At 36.4% G+C, this 20,126-nt stretch overlaps 2 protein-coding genes across 5 annotated transcripts; both read right to left on the bottom strand.

Moving 5' to 3' along the window:
- Nucleotides 1–2,360: 2,360 nt before the first annotated feature.
- LOC121378445 lies at nucleotides 2,361–9,220 on the bottom strand. 2 transcript variants are annotated; one of them, XM_041506618.1, is made up of 4 exons: nucleotides 7,876–9,220; nucleotides 6,835–6,912; nucleotides 5,721–5,849; nucleotides 2,361–4,542 (listed from the first exon to the last, which is right to left on the bottom strand). In XM_041506618.1, the coding sequence occupies exons 1-4, from the start codon at nucleotides 8,096–8,098 to the stop codon at nucleotides 4,358–4,360; spliced, it is 615 nt and encodes a 204-aa protein (XP_041362552.1). In that variant the 5' UTR covers nucleotides 8,099–9,220; the 3' UTR covers nucleotides 2,361–4,357. The 2 variants fall into 2 exon arrangements, with proteins under 2 accessions (XP_041362552.1, XP_041362551.1); XM_041506617.1 differs by having other exon boundaries at nucleotides 5,721–5,993; nucleotides 7,876–9,219.
- A 1,012-nt stretch (nucleotides 9,221–10,232) lies between these two features.
- Nucleotides 10,233–15,494, bottom strand: LOC121378443. Of its 3 annotated transcripts, none has more exons than XM_041506614.1 (4): nucleotides 15,034–15,484; nucleotides 13,695–13,772; nucleotides 12,311–12,583; nucleotides 10,233–11,627 (listed from the first exon to the last, which is right to left on the bottom strand). In XM_041506614.1, the coding sequence occupies exons 1-4, from the start codon at nucleotides 15,254–15,256 to the stop codon at nucleotides 11,443–11,445; spliced, it is 759 nt and encodes a 252-aa protein (XP_041362548.1). In that variant the 5' UTR covers nucleotides 15,257–15,484; the 3' UTR covers nucleotides 10,233–11,442. The 3 variants fall into 3 exon arrangements, with proteins under 3 accessions (XP_041362548.1, XP_041362550.1, XP_041362549.1); XM_041506616.1 differs by having other exon boundaries at nucleotides 12,311–12,439; nucleotides 15,034–15,483; XM_041506615.1 differs by lacking the exon at nucleotides 13,695–13,772 and having other exon boundaries at nucleotides 15,034–15,494.
- Between the last annotated feature and the right edge of the window lie 4,632 nt (nucleotides 15,495–20,126).

Genomic DNA, 20,126 nt, shown 5'->3' with positions numbered 1-20,126 from the left:
AATGATAACCACTAATAATATATTCAGTTATTTCTTAGGGTTTTTTTTTTTTTTTTTTTACAAGACTTTACTGGTAATTTGCTCTAGTGATGTCTTCAAACAAGACAAACTAACTTTTTACTGGAAACTGAACAAGCATTTAAAGGTATACATTAATTTTTATAGACAAAACCTAGCTATTGCATCACTTTAACTACACCATGATGGAGTGAAATCCATGTCAACCCTCTCAGCAATATCATTTTTTGAATTATGGACCATTGCCATAATTCAACTATTTTTACAAAATATTAATAAGTGGAGTATGGTGGTTACGTAGATGGTTGAATAAAGTATGTTTAGGGACAAATCAAATATATATATTTTTAAGTAATACTTTGTTAGGTCATGTAAATAGGTCAGTGGTCTGTGACAATATGCCTTTAATAATACCTTAGCATATTGTCTTTATACAACTATAAAGTCCACACTTACGATTTGAGCAAATTTTCCAGACTTTTAAACTACATGCTGCTGTTATGAACAAGAGCTGTTAAAGCCTCAGAATCTAAACTATAGTTTTAAAAGTGCAGGGTTGTTGGGTGTTAAACATAGTTCTTGTGATCATTACTTTGTATGGCTGAGAATCTTTCTCATCCCACCACCACTGGGGTGGGACATAAAGCACTTGCTTGATGCATGGTCGGTATGGGATCGATCCCCGTTTTTGAGGCCCTATTAAGCTATTTCTCTTTCCACCACGACTGGTATATATCAAAGGCTATGGTATGTGCTGTTCTGTCTGGATGGTGCATATAAAAGTTCCCTTGCTACTGATGGAAAAAATTTAGAATGTTTCCTTTACAAGACTATGTCAAAATTACCAAATGTTTGACACCCAATAGCCGATGGAATTTAAGAATGTGAAGGTGCTCAATGGTGCCTCTTCATAACTTTTCAGAATATGTTCCCTGCTCCAGAATAGTTTAGAACATACAACTGGTTTTCATTAATTTAATTCTTTGCGTAGAAATGTGCATTTTCATATCTGCATTTTTGTGCAAAAAAACATTTGTTAATAGATTATTATTTTTTCGCGTATGACAAAGTATATGGAAAGGGTAGTGTATAAGTGCCATATTGATAAACTAGCACAAACATTAACGTTAATGGAAAGCAGATCTTAGATTAAATCTGCTGCTTTTAGATCTGTGTAAATAACTTGAGATCTTTTATTCAACCTTTCCAACAGACTTAACAGTACATACCACCTCAATGGAATAAAAAATAAACCAGTGGGTCTGCCATAGTAGGTGGTCCATAGCATCTCAGGTGAATGCTTTACACCCGTTTCTGCTGGACCAGTAATAAAAAAGAAGACTTGTCAGCTTTAAAATCACACATTTTTAATTAAATTTATTTATGGTAAGCCATGCAGTTTTACAATTATAACACCCAAGTAATATACCATAGTATGCAGTGTCTTATGAGCTAAAATGTATACATGAGTACAAGGGTTATACAGAATTTATGGAATGAGTTTGGGAATTGTTTTATTCTCCAAGCAATGTGTGCTCCTGTACAATTCTCATATGAGATCAATAAATTTTGTATTGTACTTAAAGGGACATACCTGAGTTTTAAAAAACTTTAAGGTCTATTTTTGACTATTAGAGCTGTTTTTGATAACTGAAATCATACTTTACTTAGATTTTATTGTTTAGATTATTCATTTCCATACATTCAAAGTGTTTTTGGTCATCCTGGTGTTTTTAATATTACAAAATGCATTTCTCATATTTTTAAAAATGTACGTGCGTCTGAGAAGTAACAGTTATGGAGTCGAGTTTTAGTCTATTTTAGATGGTATTTCACCATTTCAAAGTCGCAGACTCATGTTTTACTCAATTGTAACTTTATCCAAATGTGTTACAGGTTTGTAGATAAACTAAACTTAGTGTTAATTTTCACGGGTTGAAACTAGGGTCTGTCCCTTTAAGGTAGTGTTACAATACTTTATTCACAAACAATTTATTAACTACTTCTTCTTCTTCTGCGATCCCGGCCATGTTAGATGGGTAGTCCAGGTATTGTGGACGAAGTCCGCAATCAGCCTTAGCGACGTCGCCGGTCCCCACAATTTCTCCCTTAGGTCCACTGCACTGGGCCACGTTTGTTGTTGCAAACAAATGTGTTCACCATACAGTTGATCTTGATCACATTGAATCAAGTCGGTTACTAGGTCATCAAATCACAACCATAATACAATGACTACAATGTATTTTGTTTCAAAGGTTGGGGTTTTTTTTTTCTCCTGGTTTGCAATGCTATATCAGACATTGATGAGCCAATGTTTACAAAACACAACAAACAAGTCTTCATAAAGTAGTTTGACATAAAGATACTGTCAAATACAATATTTATACAACCATTTATTAAATACCATGTGGATTAAAAGAATCCTTCATGTGTGTCCATGTGGCACACGGCTATTCCACCTGAAGGTACATAATTTGTTGCTAGGGACGAGGATTATTTTTCTCCCATCCAGTAGATGAAAAACGAGCATTTGGGGAAAACGTGAAAAACCTACATTTTTTTATTTTTTATCTTGCAATAAAATAATCATAACCATTGAAAAGATTGTACCCAAAAATAGTTTATACCAAAAGTATAAACCGAAAGTGATAGTATAATTTCATTATGACAGTAGGTTTCCTTGTTTTTATGAAATGTAAAAAGCATTTCTTGCATTATTTTGCCATTTACGTGACATCACCCAGTGTTAATATCAGCTAAAGCAATAGAAGTCACGTGGTCATGCAAGACTGATTTATTCCGCATGGGCTGACGTCATGGAATACACCCTGTCTTGCATGGCTAGGGATGGGAGAAAATAATATCCTAATTTGCATGGTCTATGGACAGATGATGCATATGCCCATTGTGGAGGGTAGGTACAATTGAAGAGTTCAGGCGCAAAACTGAAAATGAAAAATGGATATATCGCGTTTTGCGCCTAAACTCTTCAATTGCCTGCTGAAATACCTACTAAGGTGTGTACTAGGTAACCTGTTTCAAATTGTCACATGCTACAAAGTGAATATTTTTACAATCAATTGATTGTGACACAATGACAAACGGTTCAGCTTCATCGGTGTAAATTACATAACACATTCTTGTTGCACTAAACGTTTAGGAATATGTTCCCTGCACCAAAACAGTTTTGAATACACACCATATGGCAACATGTTAGTCAGAATGGTATTTTCAATGTCGGCTGTATATGTACAAAATACTGTATGGTTAAATTACAGTTCTTGGATCTCAAATTTTTCTTCTGTTTTTTCTTATGAACACTACAAACAAATATGGGGGGAAAACATACAAAACACACACAAAAACATGTTTCAGTAGCAATATATGTATACAACAAACAAATGTATTTTACCCATACCGAGGTACATCTATATTATGCCAAAATAATATATTTCTGGGTTGTAAATAAATAAAAGCCAATAACATCAATAAGCAATGATAATATACACTAATGTAAAGTATGTGGTGCAGTAAAAGACAATTACATACAGTAGGATGAAATGGATTTGGTGGTATTCAGTTTTAGTTATTCCTTTTAAGATTTGAGGTTTTTTTACACACTGTTGAACTTCTTTGTGACTAATCTATAACTGCTTAAGTGGTACATGTAATTGTAACACCTATAAGAACTACCTAACTACTAAGTGGATACAGACTACTGTATTAGTAACATGGTAAACAAAACGAACAAAAAAGAGCATATTTTTCTTGCATGTATGCCACATTGTCATTTTAATGCAGGAAATTTGATTAATTTTGAATTTCGTTCCATCTTTTCTTTTTAATTACAACATGGACACTTCTTATTCAACTTGCTCTGGATTTTATTAAATTAAATCATTTCTGTTACTACCAGCCACCAGCTGATGTTGGTCTTCAGAAATTCATGTGGTGTAACTAATATTGTATGACTGTAACCATTAATATTCAATAAATAGCAAACACATGATAATACGATGAACAAAACATGTCTGATCCAGAGTGGCAGTTTCATTGATGGGTGGTAGGATAAATGTATTGTTATTACAACCTTACTGAGGTCAACTGTCTGGGTCATATTAGAGGCTATGATCTCTGAACTCCACGTGCTGAACATCAACTTGCTGAATACCGGTAATCACATTCAGAGTCAAGTACATGTATGTGCTGTGGGCAGAGGAAACGGATCATTTTAAATAATATAAATACATTTATCACAAGTGACTGCCACCATTTCCATCAGAACAATTCCAGAGGACATTTCTGAATGAGATTATTGCTGAGATGGTACTCTCTGCAGTCAGATTGAATTAACAACTGATTTTGGAGTGACCGCGTGTAGATCAGTGTCTTTTAGTGAGTTTCGCTCAGCCCTCTCTGCCTGCTCATATCTCTGGTCCTCCGCTAGGAAATCAGCATTAGCCGGATGTGATTCAGTTGTCCCATGAAATGATGATGTAGCTTGGCAAATCGGTGATTCTGATTCTGAAAATAAAGTATCGGATGCTATTGCACACACAGGAGCAGTTGTATATTGTCTCCTTTCAAGTTGGGAGGAGGAACCAAAGTATAATCTTCAGATTTGGGAGTCTGTGCTCTTGCCCCAAGGCATGTAAATAGGAATTAGACTCTGTTGAAAACAATACTATACAGGACTCTTTTTGTATTTAATGTGTGGTCCTTAACCATATGTCTGACGCCATATAACCGTAAATAAAATGTGTTGAGTGCGTCGTTAAATAAAACATTTCTTTCTGTTTGTATTTAAAGTGAAATCTTTTTTTCCTCTTCCAATCTCTCTCTCACTCACTCACTCTCACTCTCACACTCACTCACTCACACTCCCTCACACTCTCTCACTCTCACTATCACCCTCACCCTCTCTCTCACATTAACAAATGGCTTGGGATAATTCACTCACTGCACTGGCGTCGTGGCAGGCCATCGGTCTACAGGCTGGTAGGTACTGGGTTCGGATCCCAGTCGAGGCATGGGATTTTTAATCCAGATACCGACTCCAAACCCTGTGTGAGTGCTCCGCAAGGTTCAGTGGGTAGGTGTAAACCACTTGCACTGACCAGTGATCCATAACTGGTTCAACAAAGGCCATGGTTTGTGCTATCCTGCCTGTGGGAAGCGCAAATAAAAGATCCCTTGCTGCCAATCGGAAGAGTAGCCCATGTAATGGCGACAGCAGGTTTCCTCTCAAAATCTGTGTGGTCCTTAACCATATGTCTGACGCCATATAACCGTAAATAAAATGTGTTGAGTGCGTCGTTAAATAAAACATTTCTTTCTTTCACTCACTACAGTCAACACTTTAATATAAAGCTCTAGAGTATGGTGACTGGGTTTAGGTAATTAATAACTACAAGTTGTGTGGATGGATGGATGGATAGACAGACAGACAGACAGACAGACAGGCATAGAGAGAGAACTTTCATATATTAATACTGGAAAACAATGGTGTGATATTAGAAAACAAAATTGGGTAGAGATGAAGTGAGCAATGCTTTTTGATTAATAGCTTAGATTACCGAAAACTATATTTTAATAGAGGTTGCATATTTTAATTTACTATTCACTGATGACCTAACCCATGTTTTATAATCACTATTTTAAATTATTCATATTTAATATTGTTCAAAACAGTATTGGCTTACCATATGAAGGTGGAGCTGAAGGGTCCTTATGATTTTCCCTGTCCTCTGTGCAGTTCGTTGGCAGTTTCTGAGGTCGAATGGGCCCCATTTCAATATCCCCATTTGGTTGTTTCAGAAGAGGTTCCTCAGCTGGATGTTTGAACATATATTTCCAATCAAATTGTATTTTGGTGCATTTTCTATACCAGCAAATTACAGCAGTTATGAGCACTACGAAAATTATCATCACGAAGCACAGGATTACACAGGAAATAATCAATTCTGTGGACATTCCTGCAGCAAAAACAGAAATCATCATGGTACAAATTGGAATAAAATATACACACTCGTGCATTCAGTTATTTGACCAAGAAGCATATGTAATGCCAACTATGGGGTACAGGTAGAAATCCCAATACATAATATGTCAGCATTTAAAATTATGCCTAAAAATAAGAATAAAAGAATGAAGGACATTAAAGAAAAGAAAAAGACTTGTCATATAAAGAACTAATTGTACCAGTTGACAAGATCACACTATTATATATTTCAGTTTTAAAGGAATGCACCTTATTTTTTAAATTTTATATTAGTTGTAGACGTTACTGAGTTGATAACAGTGACCAAATATTTGTATCCAAAATGTAAAGACTTCCAAGTAATTTCATGAACATGTGACGACCAATATAGTTAAAGAGTGAAGGACTTTCATATGCTGTGGACAAAAAAGGGTGATTGTTTAAAATAACTTTTAACATACTAGTAATTAAAGCTGCTGGTCTTTGTTTTTTTAAGTGGTGTAAAATATTTTAAACTGTTAGGGTTTTTATTACGACGACTTAATATTACTTTGAACTTTTAAATATTAAATTTTGTCAAATCCATTGTTTTTAGTCATAATGGTGTTTGTACTAAGACCTAAATGTATTATTTTATATAAAACAGAAATGGTACAAGTACCTCTGAAACTAGGCTGTGCCTTTTCATATTGGTCTTGTAGGTCTGAGGACTTGTATTGGCCCAAGGCTGGCTGTATTGGCCTGAGGACTAATACAGCAGTCCTCGGACATCCAACAAGGCCAATATAAAAAGGCCCATTTAATAACATAATAGTCATTTACAAGTGAACACTCACCGTTTGTAGATTGGGTTTCATTTGGTGGTGGTGTGGAGTTCAGCACCTTTGGACTGATGGTTGTCACAAGACCCAGACCTAAAACGAAAAAAAAACAAAAAAACATTTCAATTAATCATTTGTGTATATTTTAGGTCACACATTGACCCCTTGTGTTAAAATAGTTTTAGTTAAAAATACACCTACCAGAGATGAGGATATCATTGTTGGTAGAAAGTGTTCTACAACATTGTCGAAATGTTATTCATAACTTCATGTATTACCCTTTTAAGTCTTGGATGTTGGTCCTAAAAGGTCCTGTGATGTTTTGTTTTTTTTGTTTTTTTTTTGTTTTTTTTTATAAATTAAATAAGGGATTTAACTAAGGAATCTATTAAAGCTTGTTTAGCAACAATCATCTTGGATGTTCATTTATTATTTATGACAATTTGCTTCATAATTAAATTTATATTTAAAAATTGTTTTAATAACAGTCAAACTGATACTATTAGATGGATATCATGTACCATCTAGTACATGGTACTTACATTAAAGGTATGTCTTTGGACTGGGGGCAAGTGGTAAAGCACTTGTGTGATCAGTCTAGGATTGATCAGGCAGTCATCTGGGCTATTTCTCGACTGGTATATCAAAGGGCATGTGCTATCCTGTATATGGAATGGTGCATATAAAAAATCCTTTTCTTCTAATATAAAAATGTTGGATGTTTCCTCTCAAAGACTGTCAGAATTACCAACTGTTTTGACATCCAGTAGCTGATGATTAATAATTCAACGTGCCCTAGTGCTGTTGTGAAACAAAACAGACGTTTAACTTTTTAAAGGTGTCTTTCTACTCTGTCTGGCTTTTTTGGGGGAGGGGGGTTCTGAGACACATTTTTTGTTTTATTTGCCAGATCATTTTTCCAATTCCTGTATTAAACATATTAGGTCACACACCATTATAAAACCATGTCCATTAGTATCCAAGTAACATGTAGGCCTACGATAAAATTATCAATACTGTTATAACTAAACGTAGAATATAAACCAAGTAACTTACGTTTACAGGCATCGTTACACTGGTCCAGTTTGACGTAACTGTTCTGCCCGCTGCACTCAAACTCCCCACAAGCTTCACACCGCTGTTCGTCGTCGTTACAAAATTGCCGAGACGAGTCGCATATATCTCTGTAGCATTTGTACTGAACCGAACAAGTCTGAGAAAACCACGATACAAACAAAAGGATGGGAAAAAATAACACTATTCCACTCCCAGTCATCATGTTCTTAAATTCCTTGATGTGTTTGTTGCGAAGAATAACTGCTAACTAGTAAACCGAAGGATACGAATATCGTGGACGTCTTGAATGTTTCCCGATTTTGTAATAAATTTAGAAACATGCACAACTGTGTCACGTCTAAAAATAAGTTCTACTAATCGGGGTTGCCCTATGATCTATTAATAGACCGTATACTGCGTTTTACAACACGCCCTTCTATCGTTATAAAACACAATTTACTAGTGTGAGTCTTGACTGGTTTAAATAATTGGATTTTATCTTTAAAAAGAAAATATGGTTATTAAAATGTACTTGGGCCACAATTGAACGGCTCAGAATATTGTCCGACATATTTATATTTCATTCATACGTAACGCAAAATATATACTATTAATAGCATGGGTTTTCCCAATGTGACACGTGGTCGAGATGATATACATACGTGTAGTACATACATGTACTATACTGAAGACCACTTAAAACGCTTAGGACGGATCGTAGTTCTAAAACTGATATGTGAAAATACATTTAACTGATTTCGTATAATTGGATACATTCTGGCAGGCAATGAATAACCCAAAAGGATTATATTAGGGTTATTGCATGTTTTATAGCAACCTCACACATGCGATAATAGACTTATCTCACATTCCATCCGCACATGCGCGCGAAGAGTAACGTCCCTTGCCGAATTGGACAACATCCAGTCGATTTACCACTTTTGGGGGCGGGACCGACAGTTGTCATGCTGACAATATTTATGAAACTGACTGATTTCGGTGATGATGATGTGGAAATTTTATCTCCAGATCATTGCCGATCCAAAAGACCACCAGCAAAGCCAAAGATAAAACCCATACATCCCCCCGATGGAAAATAAATTCATCCAATGGAACTGCTGTCGGTTTAGGCCCACTTTTGAAGTCTTCTAAATCAAAAGTTTTAATCCTCTTGCAGTGTCTTCCTGAAGAATACTGATTTAATCTCTACCATAAATGTCAAAGAAACTGAAAATAGAGTGTATTGGGGCGTTTCCATACTTGTAAATGAAAACATTCCCCAGAGTAAAGTTACATTAAATACAAATTTAAAAGTCACGGCTCATAAAACTATTACTCTGTTGAGTTTATATACCCCTCGAAACAAGTATAATTTTAACCCTTGGGATGTTTATCAGCTCTCTAGTCCATTTGTTATCATGGTCGAGTTTACTGCATACTACATTATGTGGGAATACAAGAATATAACGAATAGAGGTAAACAATTAGAAGACGTAATTCTCAAAACTGATTTAGTACTATTTCATTATGCCATACGTACGTTCATCCTGCACATCCATTGACTTAACCCTTTGTAGTCGATCACTTTTCTAGATTTCTCCTGGAAAGCTTGTCCAGACCGTTGTGGCAGTGACCACTTTCAAATTATTTTGGAGAATGATGGACCTCCATCACTTCAAAGGATTCAAAGATGAAAGTTTGCACAGGAAAATTGGGATCAATCTGCCATTACTGATGCCGTGATCCCATGTCTTTGTTTACCTCCATCTTGAAAGATATTGCAGAGGAAACTATTCCCAAGACTTCGGCAGTATCGAAACGTTCCAATAAACCATAGTTCAATGAAACTTGCAAAAATGCAATCAAAGAACGAACAGGACCCTCGAGAGGTTCAAACGCAAAACTACCGGTGATAACCTGAATACTTATCGCCTTGCTCGGACAAAGACTCGTAAATAATAATAATAATAGATTTTTATTTCAGATCAGAGATCCATAGAACATGTATAAACATCACATACAAAACTGATTACATAATATACAGCAGCTTGTGGAAGCGATTTACACATACAGATTTGATGTACACAGTTGTACACCGCAGGTGGGCAAGTAGGTCGTTTGAAGTTGTTTCGATTCTGCTCTTCAGCGAATATGCTGTTGAGCGAAGGAAAGCGCCAAAGCTTTTTACTCGATGACTGACAAACATCTTGCTGGCACTGTATGGTCGTCGTTGTCCGATCATCCATCGGTATGCATTATTATAACATATGTTAAAATCCTTCATGGTATCCTGTGTAGATTCCACCCATAATGCACCCGCGTACAAATTACTACAATAACTCACAAATAATTGTGTTTTCACAGATTCTGAACATTTTGCAAATCGCCGCAACAACATGTTTGCACGTACACAAAGGGCTCTATACTGTCGTTTAATGTTTTTATCCAGTAAAGTTGTCGGACAGTAAGAAATCATCTTGGAAAAACTGTTTCCAAGTTGAGTTCTCAAACATCGTGAAATCTGTCTGGAATAATATATGAAACAGAAAAATCAACCTCCACTGAGGGGATTCGAACCACATACTCTCAGTACGAGAGACCAGGGCTCTACCAACTGAGCTTATGGGGAAATTCCCACTGGCTACTGCCAGTAGGAGCACTTTCTATCAACACTACTACATACTCTAATTGAATGATGTTTTCTTTTTTCTTATTTTAAGTACGAGATGAATATTACTTTATTAACAGACTATTTAAATGAACCTTTTTATATAAAAATTGATGATGAGTGTTAATTTTCACATGTTTACTTGAATTATTTTGTGATCTAATTAAAAGCCAATAAATGATCACTTCCAAGATATTATCTCGTGTTAGTTCAACTGTTCAACCTATGTACACATTAGTACTGGTTTTCTATTTAGGGCGCTTTATTATTTAAACTTCAACCTTGTGTAATCATGTTAATCACCGTACGTACACCCAATGCAGTGGATATTGATATTATCTGTCTAATTTCCTTCACTGAGCTGAATATTCCTTTGTGAACTGCATCTGATACACTTGGTTATTCTCCAAGGTATTCGAGATTCGAAATTCGATTCGATAGGAAAATTGAGATTCGCAGGGCCCTAGTTTAACTAATATTGTATGACTGTAACCGTTAATATTCAATAAATAGCAAACACATGATAATACAATGAACAAAACATGTCTGATCCAGAGTGGCAGTTTCATTGATGGGTGGTAGGATAAAAGTATTGTTATTACAACCTTACTAAGGTCAACTGTCTGGGTCATATTGGAGGGGATGATCTCTGAACTCCACGTGCTGAACATCAACTTGCTGAATACCGGTAATGCCATTCAGAATCACATTCAGAGTCAAGTACAGGTATGTGCTGTGGGCAGAGGAAACGGACCATTTTAAATAATATAAATACAATTATCACAAGGGACTGCCACCACTTGCTGGGGTGTCGTTAAACAAACATTCATTCATTCCATCAGAACAATTCCAGAGGACATATCTGAATGAGATTATTGCCGAGATGGTACTCTCTAAAATCAGATTGTAATAACGACTGATTTTGGAGTGACCTCGTGTAGTTCAGTGTCTTTTAGTGAGTTTCGCTCATCCCTCTCTGCCTGCTCATATCTCTGGTCCTCCGCTAGGAAATCAGCATTAGCCGGATGTGATTCAGTTGTCCCATGAAATGATGATGTAGCTTGGCAAATCGGTGATTCTGATTCTGAAAATAAAGTATCAGATGCTATTGCATACATAGGAGCATTTGTATATTAAGTCTCCTTTCAAGTTGGGAGGAGGAACCAAAGTATAATCTTCAGATTTGGGAGTCTGTGCTCTTGCCCCAAGGCATGTAAATAGGAATTAGACTCTGTTGAAAACAATACTATACAGGACTCTTTTTGTATTTAATGTGAAATCTTTTTTTTCTCTTCCAATATCTCTCTCTCTCTCTCTCTCTCTCTCTCTCTCTCTCTCTCTCTCTCTCTCTCTCTCTCTCTCTCTCTCTCTCACACACACACACACACATTAAGAAATGGCTTGGGATAATTCACTCACTGTAGTCAACACTTTAATATAAAGCTCTAGAGTATGGTGACTGGGTTTAGGTAATTAATAACTACAAGTTGTGTGGATGGATGGATGGATAGACAGACAGACAGACAGGCATAGAGAAAGAACTTTCATATATTAATACTGGTAAACAATGGTGTGATATTAAAAATCAAAATTGGGTAGAGATGAAGTGAGCAATGCTTTTTGATTAATAGCTTAGATTACCGAAAACTATATTTTAATAGAGGTTGCATATTTTAATTTACTATTCACTGATGACCTAACCCATATTTTATAATCACTATTTTAAATTATTCATATTTAATATTGTTCAAAACAGTATTGGCTTACCATATGAAGGTGGAGCTGAAGGGTCCTTATGATTTTCCCTGTCCTCTGTGCAGTTCGTTGGCAGTTTCTGAGGTCGAATGGGCCCCATTTCAATATCCCCATTTGGTTGTTTCAGAAGAGGTTCCTCAGCTGGATGTTTGAACATATATTTCCGATCAAATTGTATTTTGGTGCATTTTCTATACCAGCAAATTACAGCAGTTATGAGCACTACGAAAATTATGATCACGAAGCACAGGATTACACAGGAAATAATCAATTCTGTGGATATTCCTGCAGCAAAAACAGAAAATCATCATGGTACAAATTGGAATAAAATCTACACACTCGTGCATTCAGTTATTTGACCAAGAAGCATATGTAATGCCAACTATGGGGTACAGGTAGAAATCCCAATACATAATATGTCAGCATTTAAAATTATGCCTAAAAATAAGAATAAAAGAATGAAGGACATTAAAGAAAAGAAAAAGACTTGTCTTATAAAGAACTAATTGTACCAGTTGACAAGATCACACTATTATATATTTCAGTTTTAAAGGAATGCACCTTATTTTTTTATTTTATATTAAAGACTTCCACGTAATTTCATGAACATGTGACCAATATAGTTAAAGAGTGAAGGACTTTCATATGTGGACAAAAAAGGGTGATTGTTCAAAAAAAGAAAGAAAGAAATGTTTTATTTAACGACGCACTCAACACATTTTAATTATGGTTATATGGCGTCAGACATATGGCTAAGGACCACACAGATATTGAGAGAGGAAACCCGCTGTCGCCACTTCATGGGCTACTCTTTTCGATTAGCAGCAAGGGATCTTTTATATGCACCATCCCACAGACAGGATAGCACATACCACGGCCTTTGATATACCAGTCGTGGTGCACTGGCTGTGACGAGAAATAGCCCAACGGGCCCACCGACGGGGATCGATCCCAGACCGACCGCACATCGAGCGAGCGCTGTACCACTGTGCTACGTCCTGCCCCTTGATTGTTCAAAATAACTTTTAACATACTAGTAATTAAAGTGGCTGTTCTTTGTTTTTAAGTGGTGTAAAATATTTTCAACTGACGACTTAATATTACTTTCAACGTTTTAAAATTAAATATTAAATTTTGTCAAATCCATTGTTTTTAGTCATAATGTGTTTGTACTAAGATCTAAATGCATTATTTTATATAAAACAGAAATGGTACAAGTACCTCTGAAACTAGGCTGTGCCTTTTCATATTGGTCTTGTAGGTTTGAGGACTTGTATTGGCCCAAGGCTGGCTGTATTGGCCTGAGGACTAATACAGCAGTCCTCGGACATCCAACAAGGCCAATATAAAAAGGCCCATTTAATAACATAATAGTCATTTACAAGTGAACACTCACCGTTTGTGGATTGGGTTTCTTTTGGTGGTGGTGTGGCGTTCAGCACCTTTGGACTGATGGTTGTCACAAGACCCAGACCTAAATCGAAAAAACCCAAAACACATTTCAATTAATCATTTGTGTATATTTTAGGTCACACATTGACCCCTTGTGCTAAAATAGTTTTAGTTAAAAATACATCTACCAGAGATGAGGATATCATTGTTGGCAGAAAGTGTTCTACATTTTCGAAATGTTATTCATAACTTCATGTATTACCCTTTTAAGTATTGGATGTTGGTCCTAAAAGATCCTGTGATGTTTGGGTTTTTTGGGGGTTTTGTATTTTTTTTTTTTTTTTATAAATTAAATAAGGGATTTAACTAAGGAATCTATTAAAGCTTGTTTAGTAACAATCATCTTGGATGTTCATTCATTATTTACGACATTTTGCTTCATAATTAAATTTACATTTAAAAATTGTTGTTTTAATGAATGAATGAATGAATGAATGAATGTTTAACGACACCTCAGCACGAAACATACATCGGCTATTGGGTGTCAAACTATGGTAATGCAAATAAATAAAGTGATGATCAACATCATTATAAAAATTCAAGACTTAAACAAAAACAGTGTAAAGAACTGTGCAAAAACACAAATATCACAGAATTTTACGGATACTGAATTTTACTCAAAACTTCAATTTTGTGCTGTATTGGCCATTCTCAAAGAAAATGTTACACCCCTGCACCACGGTGAGGTTACAGCACACGCAGGGGTTTTGTTTTAATGACGGTCAAACTGATACTATTAGATGGATATCATATACCATCTAGTGCATGGTACATACATTAAAGGCATATGTCTTTGGACTGGGGGCAAGTGGTAAAGCACTTGTGTGATCAGTCTAGGATTGATCACAGTCAGTTAACTGGGCTATTTCTCGACTGGTATATCAAAGTGCATGGTATGTGCTATCCTGTATATGGAATGGTGCATATAAAAAAAATCCCTTTCTTCTAATATAAAAATGTTGAAGGTTTCCTCTCGAAGGCTGTCAGAATTACCAACTGTTTTGACATCCAGTAGCTGATGATTAATAATTCAATGTGCTCTAGTGGTGGTGTGAAACAAAACAAACGTTTAACTTTTTAAAGGTGTGTTTCTACTCTTATGTGTGAGAGAGAGGGAGGGGGCTTCTGAGACACATTTTTGTTTTATTTGCCAGATCATTTTTCCAATTCGTGTATTAAACATTATAAAACCATGTCCATCAGTGTCCAAGTAACATGTAGGTCTACGATAAAATTATCAATACTGTTATAACTAAACGTAGAGTATAAACCAATTAACTTACGTTTACAGGCATCGTTACACTGGTCCAGTTTGACGTAACTGTTCTGTCCGCTGCACTCAAACTCCCCACAAGCTTCACACCGCTGTTCGTCGTCGTTACAAAATTGCCGAGACGAGTCGCATATATCTCTGTAGCATTTGTACTGAACCGAACAAGTCTGAGAAAACCACGATACAAACAAAACGATGGGAAAAAAGAACACTATTCCACTTCCAGTCATCATGTTCTTAAACTCCTTGATGTGTTTGTTGCGAAGAATAACTGCTAACTAGTAAACCGAAGGATATGAATATCGTTGACGTCTTGAATTTTTCCCGATTTTGTAATAAATTTAGACATGCACAACTGTCACGTCTAAAAATAAGTATTCTACTAATCGGGGTTGCCCTATGATCTATTAATAGACCGTATACTGCGTTTTACAACACGCCCTTCTATCGTTATAAAACACAATTTACTAGTGTGAGTCTTTTGACTGGTTTAAATAATTGGATTTTATTTTTGAAAAGAAAATATGGTTATTAAAATGTAATTGAACGGCTCAGAATATTGTCCAACATATTTATATTTCATTCATAAGTAACGCAAATATATACTATTAATAGCATGGGTTTTCCCAATTTGACACGGTCGAGATGATATACATACGTGTAGTACATGCATGTACTATACTGAAGGCCACTAAAAACGCTTAGGACGGATCGTAGTTCTAAAACTGATATGTGAAAATACATTTAACTGATTTCGTATAATTGGATACATTCTGGTAGGCAATGAATAACCCAAAAGGATTATATTAGGGTTATTGCATGTTTTATAGCAACCTCACACATGCGATAATAGACTTATTTTACATTAAATCCGCACATGCGCGCGAATAGTAACGTCCCTTGCCGAATTGGACAACATCCAGTCGATTTACCACTTTAGGGGGCGGGACCGACAGTTGTCATGCTGACAATATTTATGAAACTAACTGATGATGATGTGGAAATTTTATCTCCAGATCATTGCCGATCCAAAAGACCACCAGCAAAGCCAAAGATAAAACCCATACATCCTCCCGATGGAAAATAAATTCATCCAGTGGAACTGTTGTGGGCTTAGGCCAACTTTTTGAAGACTTAAGTCTTCTAAATCAAAAGTTTTAATCCTCTTGCAGAGTGTCTTCAGGAAACCTTCCTGAAGAATACTGACAGTATATTACCATCAGAGGATTTAATCTCTACCATAAATGTCAAAGAAACTGAAAATAGAGTGTATGGGGGCGTTTCCATACTTGTAAATGAAACCATTTCCCAGAGTAAAGTTACATTAAATACAAATTTAAAAGTTATGGTTGTAAAAGTCACGGCTCATAAAACTATTACTCTGTTGAGTTTATATACCCCTGGAAACAAGTATAATGTTAACCCTTGGGATCTTTATCAGCTCCTTACTCCCTTTGTTATCATGACCGAGTTTACTGCATACTACATTATGTGGGAATACGAGAATATAATGAATAGAGGTAAACAATTGGAAGACGTAATTCTCAAAACTGATTTAGTACTATTTGATTATGCCACACGTTCGTTCATCCTGCACATCCATTGACTTAACCCTTTGTAGTCAATCACTTTTCTAGATTTCTCCTGGAAAGCTTGTCCAGACCGTTGTGGCAGTGACCACTTTCAAATTATTTTGGAGAATGATGGACCTCCATCACTTCAAAGGATTCAAAGATGAAAGTTTGCACAGGAAAATTGGGATCAATCTGCCATTACTGATGCCGTGATCCCATGTCTTTGTTTACCTCCATCTTGAAAGATATTGCAGAGGAAACTATTCCCAAGACTTCGGCAGTATCGAAACGTTCCAATAAACCATAGTTCAATGAAACTTGCAAAAATGCAATCAAAGAACGAACAGGACCCTCGAGAGGTTCAAACGCAAAACTACCGGTGATAACCTGAATACTTATCGCCTTGCTCGGACAAAGACTCGTAAATAATAATAATAATAGATTTTTATTTCAGATCAGAGATCCATAGAACATGTATAAACATCACATACAAAACTGATTACATAATATACAGCAGCTTGTGGAAGCGATTTACACATACAGATTTGATGTACACAGTTGTACACCGCAGGTGGGCAAGTAGGTCGTTTGAAGTTGTTTCAATTCTGCTCTTCAGCGAATATGCTGTTGAGCGAAGGAAAGCGCCAAAGCTTTTTACTCGATGAGCCAACACTACTAAAGATACGTAAAATCAAGCGAAAAGAATCCAATAATACATTTCGCCATTTGTCAATGACACGGGCGGGATGTAGCCAGGTGGTAAAGCGCTGGCTTTATGCGCGATCGATGTGGGATCGATTCTCGTCGATGAGCCCATTGGGCTATTTCTTGTTCCAGCCGGTGCACCACGACTGGTATATCAAAGACCGTGGTATATGCTATCCTGTCTGTGCATATAAAATATCCCTTGTTACTAATGGACAAATGTAGCGGGTTTCCTCTCTAAGACTATATGTCAAAATTACCAAGTGTTTGACATCCAGTAGCCGATGATTAAAGGAATGCTAAAGCAAGGCTTTTGTACTGGTATGCATATTCAACGATACATAATGCACATTATTGCTTAATATCAACAAATATAATCGTATAGTTAATAACAACGGTTAAATGTGACGGCTATTATATATAACGGGCGCAGCCATTTTGTACCATCCCAGTGAATACGCCATCTGGCGAGCTGTAACGTGTCACGTCAGGAATTAGTCTTCGAACTGAAGAAACAAAACATACCTGATTTTTGCGGATGCATCGCAATGTTCTGTAATAATATACATCCCAGTAACACAGCAACGTGTATATGTGGTTTATTTTTCAATACAAAATAAACCACCATTGTCAAAGTGTTGAATATAACTATTATATTGTGTATATAAATTAACCCACGTACTGAAATAATAGTTGGAGTGTTTTCTTGGTTAATTGGTCTTTTCTTTCCGTAGCCTGTACCTGTGGTTCTTGATTGGCAGGTGTATATTTAGACGGCCCCCAGACACTGTGTCTAGACCCACTAAAAAGACGCGCCTCTATTATTAAGATCACAGGGTATTGTGTGATAACCTCAAATCGTAATGGACTTTATAAGCCGTCCAGCTTTATTACTGTAAGTAATTCTGTAAAACCCTTGATTAAGTAGACTTTCCCATCTAAAATCACAAAACTGACCAATTACGCAGTCCCAAAGAAAAGAAAATTATCACTTGGGTATCGTGAGTGGTCGTTTTTGCTCGAACGTATCCTACCAATAGGCATGGGCGTACGACCCGGGGGGCAGGGGGGGGGGGGGGGGGGAATTCTGGCAGTTTTTATCTGGGTAACATTTCGGGCAAATCAACCCGTCCAGCCCCCCTAAATCAAAGAGTCCCCATACGCCCATGCCAATAGGCCTAATAATATGCATTTTGTCTTTGGATTTTTTAAAAGAAAAAAATACTATAACTCCATTTCGTTATATTGATGCAATTAGTTCAATAGTTTATTATACTATCAAGTCATTTATGTTGTTTTACAAGTCAGGTTGATGAAAGCGAAGCGCCTTGTCGTAAATTAGAGCGTTTGTTTACACTGTGCATAACAGAGAAGTTGGACCTGAGCTGACGTCACTTCGCCCCAAGCTATACCACCGGACGTCACAAAAACGAAACAAAATTGCTGCCCCCAGTTAGCAGGAATAATCATGGTTTTTTATTAATTCTAAAATTACGCGTTTTTCATTTGTTAAAGTGTCAGTATGTTTTGGTCCAGGTATGCATCTTTCCAACACATAAGGCTCTTGTTGGAGTTTAGTCTACCTTTAATAATCAATGTGCTCTAGTGGTGTCGTTAAACAAAAACACTTTTTGTCAATGACACAGATGTGACATCTCATCGTGACATTGCCAGTGCACTGGCAGACAATTTATCTGATACTTCAGTAGAACCAGATGAAATACACAATCGACGATTAAAACATTTACCCGAATCATCCTTGGTGTTCTATTAAATATCTTTAACAAAACCTAGAGAAAAGCAATTATTAGTCCTATTCCTAAGCCGGGTTAGGATACAACAAATCCTGCCAGTTATTGCCCTATCGCTTTGACAAGTTGCATGTGTAAAAGCATTGAAACAAATTGCTTACTGACGTTCAATGTGGGTTCAGGTCTTGACGTAGCACGGTCGATAATCTTGTTAGATTTTAAACGTTTTGTAGGGATTCTTTCATCCCAATCTGATTAAAATTAGCTCTACTGGGTCTAACCAGTAGATCTAACAGCATCGTGTGGACTCCCATGTCCAGGTGACATTTCATCTATAAATAACAATTTAAATATCGACCAATTACACTTCGCCTTTTATAGTGTTATTCGGGAGCATACAAATTCTAAAAATATCGGGCGAGACTATTTATGCAATAGGCGAACTTGTTGGTCTATCCCTCCACCCCCCCCCCCCCCCCCACCTTTCCTGTCCTGGGCGGAGGAGCCCAAGACAGGCGTGCGCTACAACAGCTTGCTCTGAATGTGCACGTAAAGCCCTATGACCTGACCTGACCTGTTGGTCTATTTCAACATTTAAAAAACCGGGGGAAAAGTGCAATAATAAACTTTGGATTGTATACTAGTATAAACAGATTTTATGGCTATACCATCACGGTTTATTTTTTTGTCTTTAAACGAATTTTATATAAAATTTTATATTGCAATTAGTTTCCGGCATACTTCATAATTCACCCGAATTATTTCGTATACCCTCGGCATAATCTCGAATGTTTTCAAATTCTTTTCAAATCACTGGCATGAATTTGCAAGTAAGGCTTTGATTGGTCGAATGAAAGGTCAACTGGACATGAGCTCCAACGGGCTGCTGTTAGATCCACATGTAATAGTGGAGCTAATTTTAATTAGATAATGTGGAGCTAATTTTAATTAGATAATGTGGAGCTAATTTTAATTAGATTGCTTTCATCCATAACCAGCATTTGGTATCGAACTTATTTGACATGGACAAAGCTTATGATACCACTGGAAGTATGGGATTTTGAAAGACCTCC

Source organism: Gigantopelta aegis, chromosome 8 (genome assembly GCF_016097555.1).
Source record: "Gigantopelta aegis isolate Gae_Host chromosome 8, Gae_host_genome, whole genome shotgun sequence".
In the NCBI taxonomy this organism is placed as follows: domain Eukaryota; kingdom Metazoa; phylum Mollusca; class Gastropoda; order Neomphalida; family Peltospiridae; genus Gigantopelta; species Gigantopelta aegis.
The sequence above is the reverse complement of the archived record's forward strand: the minus strand, read 5'-3'. Positions and strand labels throughout refer to the sequence as shown.

Excerpts from the sequence above, each read along its gene's own strand:
- LOC121378445 (XM_041506617.1), bottom strand. The coding sequence starts at position 8,098 with ATGATGACTGGGAGTGGAATAGTGTTATTTTTTCCCATCCTTTTGTTT. Across the intron at positions 6,913-7,875 it reads GTGTAACGATGCCTGTAAAC|GTCTGGGTCTTGTGACAACC; the intron begins GTAAGTTACTTG and ends TTTTCGTTTTAG. Across the intron at positions 5,994-6,834 it reads TGAAACCCAATCTACAAACG|GAATGTCCACAGAATTGATT; the intron begins GTGAGTGTTCAC and ends TTTTTGCTGCAG.
- LOC121378443 (XM_041506614.1), bottom strand. The coding sequence starts at position 15,256 with ATGATGACTGGAAGTGGAATAGTGTTCTTTTTTCCCATCGTTTTGTTT. Across the intron at positions 13,773-15,033 it reads GTGTAACGATGCCTGTAAAC|GTCTGGGTCTTGTGACAACC; the intron begins GTAAGTTAATTG and ends TTTTCGATTTAG. Across the intron at positions 11,628-12,310 it reads TTCAGCTCCACCTTCATATG|AATCAGAATCACCGATTTGC; the intron begins GTAAGCCAATAC and ends CTTTATTTTCAG.